The sequence below is a fragment of the Falco naumanni genome, chromosome 2 (assembly GCF_017639655.2).
Source record: "Falco naumanni isolate bFalNau1 chromosome 2, bFalNau1.pat, whole genome shotgun sequence".
NCBI classification, from domain to species: Eukaryota; Metazoa; Chordata; class Aves; order Falconiformes; family Falconidae; genus Falco; species Falco naumanni.
The window spans coordinates 101485964-101495217 of record NC_054055.1 but is presented as its reverse complement, the minus strand read 5'-3'; the positions used below and the strand labels follow the sequence as shown (position 1 = coordinate 101495217).

At 51.2% G+C, this 9254-nt stretch overlaps 1 protein-coding gene across 2 annotated transcripts in view; it reads left to right on the top strand.

The window, feature by feature from the left end:
• Positions 1 to 1733: 1733 nt before the first annotated feature.
• HUNK (hormonally up-regulated Neu-associated kinase) overlaps positions 1734 to 9254 on the top strand; it is a 59180-nt gene continuing 51659 nt past the window's right edge. The window contains exon 1 of one of the 2 annotated variants that reach the window (XM_040582809.1): positions 1734 to 2244. In XM_040582809.1, the coding sequence (XP_040438743.1) occupies positions 1984 to 2244 (261 nt within the window). In that variant the 5' untranslated portion in view covers positions 1734 to 1983. The remainder of the gene's footprint in view (positions 2245 to 9254) is intronic. The other variant, XM_040582810.1, reaches the window with a different exon arrangement.

The window sequence follows — 9254 nt, the reverse complement described above, 5'->3', positions numbered from 1 at the left end:
CTACGCCTTTCCCCTGCTCCCCACTGCTGCATATAAGGATTAGCCAGAAGCTGCATCCAGGCGTGTCTTCCAGTTTTTCCTTGGGCAGCCATGTTTCCTTGTCCAGCACAGGCAGCCTGGAGCTCCTCACTACCAGCCTCCCTGGGCAGCTGCCCACCTTCTGCCTAAATCCAGACCTGGGTATGTTTTAATATGATTAACTACAGCATGGGAAGCTGGGACTGACATGGGGGAGACTACAGATCGTTATCCGTTACGACTGGCACAGTAAAATCATGATGTTGCTCTGCTCTGGGTTAAATTAGTAAGTTTTACCAAAGCAGCAACGTCAAGGAAAGGTGGTGTGGAAGGAGCACAGGGCTCATCAGCACCTGCGCCAGCCAAAATCTGATCAGCGATGCAGTTAGACCACTCCAGCGGAAGGGACCAGAGGGGTATAGTTCTCCCAGAAAAGTGATAGGAATTGAGACAGAAGCAGAGGCTAACGGGCAGCAGCGTGGCGTAAAATCGGTTTGACATTTTTAAGCAGTGAAAGAGCTTAAAAAGCTGTGGCAGCAGAGAGTTGTGCCAGCCAGCCCTCTAGTGGGAAACTCAGCTTCACATGGGGCGGGAGTGTGATTGCAGCAAAGCTCTAAGCTGGTTTTTATCAGGTACAAATGCATCTTTATGGGAGGGTTTGCTGACATAGCTCGCATCTGTTAGGGTGCGCGTGATTTCTTTTTTTCAAAGTATTAACTAATGTGACTACGCAGGCAAAACTTGAAAACATAGATTAAGCTTGGAGATAAATAGGGGTCCTCGATTACTTTCTTGCCGAATACCATGGTAAAGACAGGTTGTAGGTTAAAGTCCTTATGACCCGAGGCCTTTCAATGAATTAACTGTTGTGTTACATCTTCCACAGCATGAGCTGAAGGCTCCTGGCATCACTGACCGTCGGAAGCTCAAGGCAGGGTAGCTCTGCCGGCTCTCCTCTCCCCGCTCTCCTGCTCGCCAGCGCAGCCCCCAGCTAGGTGGGAGGGGGCCGGTCAGCGAGAATGGCGATAACCTTTCTGCTCCCTCCCCACGAGGGGGGAAGATCGGCAGGGAAATGACTGTTCCCTGGAGGCAGCCTGCGGCGGATGGGTACCCAGGTCACCTCCCCTCTCCCGGGCCACCGGGCCCCGGAGAGCATTTGGGGGGGTGCAGACTGTGTGTGTGGGCTCAGCCAGGGACTCCGAGCTGCAAAGCAGGAGTTGGCCGCTGGCAGAGGAGAGCCGAGCCCCGGGAGGAATAAAATGGAGAAGCGGGTGGTGAAGGAGGCGCGGAGCGGTCGCCATCGCGTCGCGGTAGCACGTTTTCCCCCCACGGGGCTGAGGCTCGGGCGTGCTGGGGAAGGACTGTGGGGAAAAGCGGCACAAAAGATACTCCGGGTAGCCGTGAAGCCGAGCCGCACGCAGGCGGAGTCACGGCGCTGCCCGGGAGCCGGGACCCCGCTTGGATTCCAGGGAGGGACGCGCTGCCACCCCCGGGTTCGGGTGCCGGGGGAGGGGGCGGCCGGATTTGAAAACACCCAGGCTGCCGGGCTCGGGTGGCATCTGCTCCCGCCGCCAGCGAGCGGATTAAATTACCGCAAATTCAAACTGAACGAGCCCTTTCCCCCTCCCTCCGCCGGTCCCTCCCTCCGCCGGTCCCTCCTCCCCGCTCGGCGCGGCAGCCTCACGCCTGCAGCCGCTGCCGGCGGGAGCAGAGCAGAGCAGCGGCGGCGGGAGGCGGAGGAGGAGGGGAGGTGCCGGATCCAATGAGGGGCGGCAGCCCGGGGCACCGCGCCGCCGGCTCGCCCCAGCCCCGGCCCCAGCCCCGGCCCCGGCCCCCGGCCGGCCCCGCTCCGCCCCCCGGCCCCTCCGCCCCAGCCCGGCCGGCGGCGCGCTCCCCCGAGCAACTTTGCTGCCCGCCCGGTGACCGCCCGGCGGGCCGGCGGCAGGGGCAGCGGCAGGGCCGGGCATGCCGGCGGCGGCGGGCGACGGGCTCCTGAGCGAGCCGCCGGCGGTGGCGGGCGGCGGCGGGGAGGCGCGGAAGGCGGCGGCGGGCGCGGAGGGCAGTTTCCTGGCCGCCTGGCTGAGCGCGGCGGCGGCGGCGCCGCGGGAGCGGCTCCGCGACTTCCAGCACACCAAGCGGGTCGGCAACTACCTGATCGGCAGGAAGCTGGGCGAGGGGTCCTTCGCCAAGGTCCGGGAGGGGCTGCATGTGCTCACCGGAGAGAAGGTACCGCGGCCGGACCGGGGCCGCCGCGCACCCCTGGAGTGGCTGCCGGCACCCCGGCGCGGGGTTGGGGGGCGGGTGAGATGGGGGCGCTGGAGCCCCGCGGGCCGGGAGGAGGAGACCCCCGGCGGGGACGGGCCGGGACGGGGGGCGCCCCTCTTCCAACTTCCCGGCGGCTCTGCCGCACGCTGCGGGCTGCGAGCGGCGCTTCCCCTTCGCCCGCGGAGATTTCCGTGGCTGTAATTCTGGTTCTTCCTCCTGAAGTACTCCAGTTGCCTTGACCTGCCCGTTATTTTCCCCCTTCATTTTTTCCTCCTTGTTTGTTTGCTTATTTTTTGCGTCAGAGATGTGTTTGTAATGGTGAGACCTGTATTGCCGAGGGCCGGTCGCTGCGTGCCAGCCTAGTCGCGACGCTTGGCGTGCAGGTGGGCACAGGTACTCCCCGCTCGGCGGGGCCGTGGGCGATGCTGCGTGTGCCGGCGGGGGGAGGGGGGGGGCACGGCTCGGCGGTTACGAGTTGTTGGTGCCACTGCACGGCAAAAGATACGAGGTGCACCCCGGATGGCTTTTTTTCAAGTGTGCTGGGTAAGAAAAGTCGGCGCAGGGCCTTTGCTTTTTGTTTATTATCCGGAACCTTTTGGTGGAGGCTTTTGCCCATCCATCGGGATCTGTCACAACGTTATAACGAGTAGCAGGGGCTTGGCTGGGCAAGAAGCAGAGCAAGGGCAAGCCTGCTAGGCCCCCCCGGTGAGGAGCTGCGCTGCTCTTGTTTGGACTGTCTGAATTCTGGCTCTGTTTTATCAGATCCCTGACAGAGGGCTACCCAAAGCAGGACGCCTTATTGTTGCTGGAAGCTCCTTGGACCAGTGGGGCCAAGTACGGTGCAATTTCCCCCAGCTCCAGCAGCACTGTGAGTGTGCTGCTGTTAAGGTTGCATCTTGGTAGCTTGCATTCCTGCGCTCTTGGATATTTCTTGGTTTTTTTCTTTTTCCATTTCACTAAATTTGTCACGGAGTAAAATTTAATATAGGGCTGTGAATTTCATCATGAGAAAAATGATAAGGTTGGTGATTATTATCATATAGGAATGCAAAAAAAAAAATATGTTGCTCTCTTCTGTTACCAAGTGTGTGCTTCTCCTTGGTAACAGATACATCCAATGATCCTCCAGTTGATAAAAGGCACATGCACACACACGTCCTTCCCACCTCCACATTTTTGGATTGCTACATTTATCTCAGTCTGCTAAGAGGGGAAAAAATAAAAAAGACCTATCACACCCTGCTCTGTCTCAGCTCCCAGGCCTGCTGCTTCCCGCCCGCCCCCCCTCCCCCCAGTGTCTTCAATAACACTGTGACAAAGTGACAAGCAGGAACTCCAGGAGAATCACGCTTCCTTCCTGCTGAGCTGCTGTGTCCGTCTTTGTGGACAGGCATGATGATCTCTGAGCGCTGTCTGACCTGATCTTGTGCCATGGGATCAAAGGAGGCTCTTGCTGTCAACTTCAGTGGGTGAAAGATCAGTCACATAGTTTCAAAATGACTAATCAAAGGTCCGTTTTCCCAGAAAATCCACCTATGTAATTCCAGGTATTTATGGATAAGCAATTTGAGTTAATGGAAAGAGAGATAAGAGTAATTAATGATTTGCTTCAGGTGAGGTCCTATCTAGGTGAGGTTCCTCCCTCTAACCGGAGGGGTGAAGGCTTCCCATCCCGCGTGTGACCTCACGTGAGAATTTCACCTCGGGTAGAGAGCTGATGGACACTCGGCTCTTCTGGGCACGTTCCTCTGCCGAGCTTTTGCGTGGCCTCCAGCCAAAGGCAGCTGAAACATGCCCAGACTGGCTCTGCCTCACAGCTGCTGGCAGCTCTGCCTACATGGAGCCCACCACGGGTGACTGAGCTCTGCCTGTGATATAGGGAAGAGAAGAAGGAAAACATCTGCTTCCCTGGATTGCTTTGTTTTGGTGTGCAAGGCTGTGTCGGAGAGGGGGCTGAGGGTGGCAAGGGTGGGATTGGGAGCGAAAGTACGAAGTGGCATGAGAGCGGGGACTGGCAGCAGCAGGTCATGGGAGGAGGTTTTGTAGGAAGAGGACATTTTACATATGAAGTGGTTTATCTCCATGGCAAAGTACTTCTGTAATAGCATCCTGATACATGAAGGGCCAGATCCATTCATTAAGCTATATTTGTGCCTTCTCAAAAATCTCAGCGAACAGCAGACCAGGCGCTGGAGAGTTAGGTGCGACTGTGCCAGCATCCGAGCCCAGGTGACACCAAAGCTCAGTGCAGAGCTCCTCCTCCTCTTCCAGAGATCAGGTGGCCCAAGTCAGGCTGGAGTTAACGGAGGAGCTGTCTGAGACATGGCATCAGTAGATGCATGTGACAGTTACCTTCTGTCATCTCTCCCTACCCACCTCCATCCCTAAACTTGTCTTGTCTTCGAGGGGAAAATCCCTGAAAACTTGACACCATGTTCCTCCAGAAGCTGGAAGAGAAGATTGCTCCATAAGGTCCTGATGCAGTCCCTCCTTTCGTGGGCTGAGCCAGGAATTGGCTGTGTGTAGTCTTCCAGTCTGCTCAGTTGCGGAGGAAAAGTTAATCTGCAGGAGCGTGTACTTAATACGCTCACAAGTGTAGTTCAGTGAAGCAAAATGTGGAAACAAAGCCGTCTCCCGTGGACAGCTCGCTGGATCAGAGTAATTGCTGCATTTTTCAAAGCTGATGTTTTATGAGTCTATTATTCCAGGATTAGTGCCTCCATGTATTTTGAAAGAAAAAAAATATAAAATATTGACAACTGATTTCTGTCTTGTAAAGCCGTTGTTGAGCAAGGGCATTGCCTAAATTTCAATACAATTGCCATAATAGTATAAAGCGAGGTCTTACTACTAATGTCTGGTAGTGGTTTTGGCAGGGCCTGGGCCTTTATGGCCACTGAAATATCTAACTTCAGTAAGGGGGGCCTAAACAGGTTTTGATTTGCAGCAGACTTTAGCAACTCTGGAGGAGTTAATGCGCATTATTGTTTCAGAAAATTGTGTGTTTAGAAATGAAATCTGTGGATTAATGAGTCCCCAGCTAGGCTTGGATCCATCGCACTGACACAATGCATTGTACAGAATCAAGGCAATGCGGAGCAGATGCCAAAAATCTGCCATTACCTCACCCTGAAATTGCTAGGAGCTAAAAAGGTCTTCAAAAGAGCATGAGATGTTACATACTGTGGGCCAAAAGCTAGTTACTTTACCGGCTGCTTCGAGGACAGTTTGACGGACGATGCGTTTTGAGTGACCTGAGTGGGACAGGAATCAGCAGCTCCTATGAGTACCTAAGCATGAGAAGGGTGAGCTAAGGTAAGATTTTTAAACCTTCCCTATGAACATCTTTTAGCATTGGACTTTAAATCAAATCTTTTTACGGTACCTCTTGTGGTTTATATTGCCATAATGTCAGGCATGTTATTATTTTCTGGGCTTGAAAAATGTTTGGTAGTGCCTGATGCAATTAAGTGTGTTCTAGCTGAGCACAGGAGAATGTTGAACAGATTATTCTTTCCATTGCTTTTGAATAAAAATATCGCAGCCTATAATCTGACATTTTTGGGTAAAAGGCTGATTTGTCAGATCAGCTCAGGCAGTCTTTATTGCTAATCCTAAGGAAATATAGTTCCTCTATGAAAAGCAGGCCAATTTAGCTTTAAATTGCGGCTCTGAAAACCCGCTGATTTAGCTGTATTCTGCTAACTTTGGGAGCCTGTGCACAATATACTCTTGGATTGTTTCAAGCCTTCTGCTTGGGGCTCAGGAGGGGCAGTCACTGGGCGGTGGGGACTGGGCAAAGGCAGATGTTGCAAGACAGTGATTTTTTGCATTTTTTAGACAGCTGAGATTACGTTGTCATCACTGTGGTGGGGGTGGTATGAGGCTCTGTGACTAGGCTGAATAGGTTGTGTTATCTGCTGTGGGCCCCAGTGAAACGGCTGAGTAAGTCCATATAGCGTTGCGGAGTGACAATGTATTGACAATTGTATTGAGCCAAAGTTCTTACAAACAAACTTGAACCGAGATTACATTTTAACTGCTTTTAGGTGTAATCTTTAGCACTACAAAAAAAGAGTCATTGAGGCAAAGTGAATAATTTGATTTCTCATCCGCCAAAAAAACTTGTTTATCATTTTCTTTAGCGCTATTGTTAAGCTCAAAGAAGATGAATTTTTAGTTATAGTTAGTCAGGTGCCTTTCTGCAACAGTGGGAAGTAGTGGCTAAAAATACAATTTACCAGTTTCTTCTATGAAGGCAAAGCAATTAATATTAAAAGTGGCCTTTTCACGGGAGAGTTGGTGTTCAGAATGCATTTCTGTATTAAAGAGGTAAAAAAGAAATAAAACCAAGGGGTGTATTTGGGCACCCTGGAGATGCAGGGGTGGGCGAGTGGGCAGGGCAGCCTCCCTGCAGAGAACTGGCAATGCTTCTTTGGCCCCGGCAGGTCCTCCTCAAAGCAGGGGGGTGTTTCCAAGGGCACCTGCGTGGCCGTCACCTGCTAGTGATGCACAGCGCTGCGTGCATTACGCGAAGTACACAGGCGCAGCAGGCGCGTTTCTGTGCAAACTTTGTGCTTTGCCTTCACCTTCTGAAGTGCTTTCTGATGAGCGTGGGGGGAGCAGTGTAGTTCCCAGCCTTTTTGGTAGGTGTGGAGTGACTGGGGCCGGAGCTACGGCCAGGGGAGCCCACGTGAAGTGGAGTGGTGGTCAGGCAGGTTACGTGACAGCTCTACGTCAGCCAAGTGGCCGAAGAAAATGCTTCCCGTGACTAGGCACAGGCTGTCAGTTTAAGCAGCATTTATGTAAGTGAGAGTGTAGAGAAGCCTGTGTCAGTATCTGGCCCTGGCCCTGCACCCCTCCTTTCCCTTTGCAAGCCCCCTCCCACTGCAGACCCCTCTGTCCCCTCTTTGGGTAGGACGGAGGAGGCAGCTCTCACCTCAGCCCATCAGGACCTGTTAGCCAAAGCAAAGGCTGTAGCAACTGATTCTTCCAGCTACCACTTAAGAGAATAGAGGCAAATGGACACAGAGAAATACAGACAAAAGTGGTGCCCAGTAGACAACAGCAGATGTTACGGTGCTGTATATGCTTTCACATGTCATGGTGTTAATTTTACCTTGACTAAATTCACTGTTTTCCTGCGTCTTCTAACACAGACTTCAGGGAATGGAGACACTTGGTGGCCAAAGGCCTTTGGGCGTGTTGGCAGGCGAGACCATGCCTTGGTAATGCCCTTGGTAACTGTGCCTGCACTGGGGACCTCTCTTCATCTGGGAAACCAGCACTCGTGGGGGCTCCCCACTGAGGGTTTCTATGCCGGGCCTAGCCATTGTCGGCCTTGTGCGTATCTCAGGCTCCGGCGTTGCCCAAGTGTGGTAGCACTGGCTTAAAAGCTGGGGAATTTGGTGTATACTCATATATAGTTCTAGGATCTTTACCTTTGTCTGATTTCTGAGTTTCGGGAGCTGTGAGTGTGTGTGTGTGGGGTCACTTTCACGTTTGTACCATCTTGCCAACCAAATGGGCCAGCAAGTTACTTCATTGCAACAAAAGTTGAGTGTCTAAGGTGGCTGCCAGTCTTTTGGTTCAACCCTTTCTTTTTTTTTCCTCCCCTAAATATTTTGAGGTTGCAGGTAAAAGTGTGAAACTTGGAATGCCTTTGCTGCTTTTGGTGGCTTAGGGGGTAAAGCTGCAGGATTTTAATTTGAAATTTGATCTGTTATTTTACATTCTGCTTCCAGTGATACCTGTATATCAGTTTCCTAGGTGCATTTGTTCTCTCAATCCAAGTATTTAATTAGTTCTCTTTTTACCTGTTGGTCTGCATGTTCTTAAATTTTATCTCTGTCCAAAAAAAAAAAAAAGCTTTTGAAAAGTGCTTACTGCACATCTGCATGGTGGCATCCTCCTGGGAGGCTGTTCGCCTTTATTAAGAGCTGCCAACTGTTGCACCTGGATGATATGCCACTCTTAATTATATGCACTGAGGGAATAAAATGAGGGTGTTTCTGCAGCCTGCATTTTGACATTTCCTTGATTCTAAGTGTTTGCTTTCACAGCTTTGACACTATTCTTTTCACAGAGGTTTGCATGTGTGTGTGCACATGCATAATTTGTATTGAAGCTACTAAACATAAGCTTTTGTTAACATATGATGCTTCAGAAAATGATTTGAAGGACAGTGTCATGGTTGCAGTGGCATCAGTGGGGACTTGGCTGGAGGCATGACCAGAGGATAGGTTGACCGTGTCAGCACAGCGTTCCCCAATACCTGTTGTGGATACATGTTATGGAGCATGCAAGTATCTGAGTGTAAGGCAGAATAAAGCCAAACTGCTGATGTGCACCTACTTGCTCAATTTTTCACCTGCTAATTGTTCATCAGGAGAACAAGCAGTTGTATCAGGCACTTGTTATAAAGCCACGCTCCTTCCCTCTAACCCTTTCCTATGTTGCATACTTGACATAAGGGGGAATAGGCTTTAACAGGCAAGAGAGCCTGTTCATTAGTGTGGTCTGTCTTTCAGGAAGATCGCTTTAATATTTTTCAGCTGTAGCTTGCAACTTGTTCTGCAGTGAGCTGAATTGATGCACATGTGGCAGTTGCTTATCCTCTTGAGATAATCTGCTTTCAAGTTTACATTCAGCAGTTTTAAGGACGTCACTAACAGTGCATGTCAGCAATGTGCTGCTTTTCATATAGACTGTTATAATTTTAGTGGCGTACGCAGGATTGAGGGAAGCTGAGTGTTTAGGTTGAATTGACACCAGGTGTAGTTCTTACGTGATGCTCACATCTGGATCCTTGTATTTGTTCTTGCATGTTTTATATTTTTAACATATTTAATGCTATCTAAAGCCGTATGCCTGTTTTTGTAGGCTTGTGTTACCTATAAATGTCTTGGTAATTAAAACACATCTTGCTTTCTAGATCTTGCAGTTTGCTGTATCACCTTTTACACCAGTGA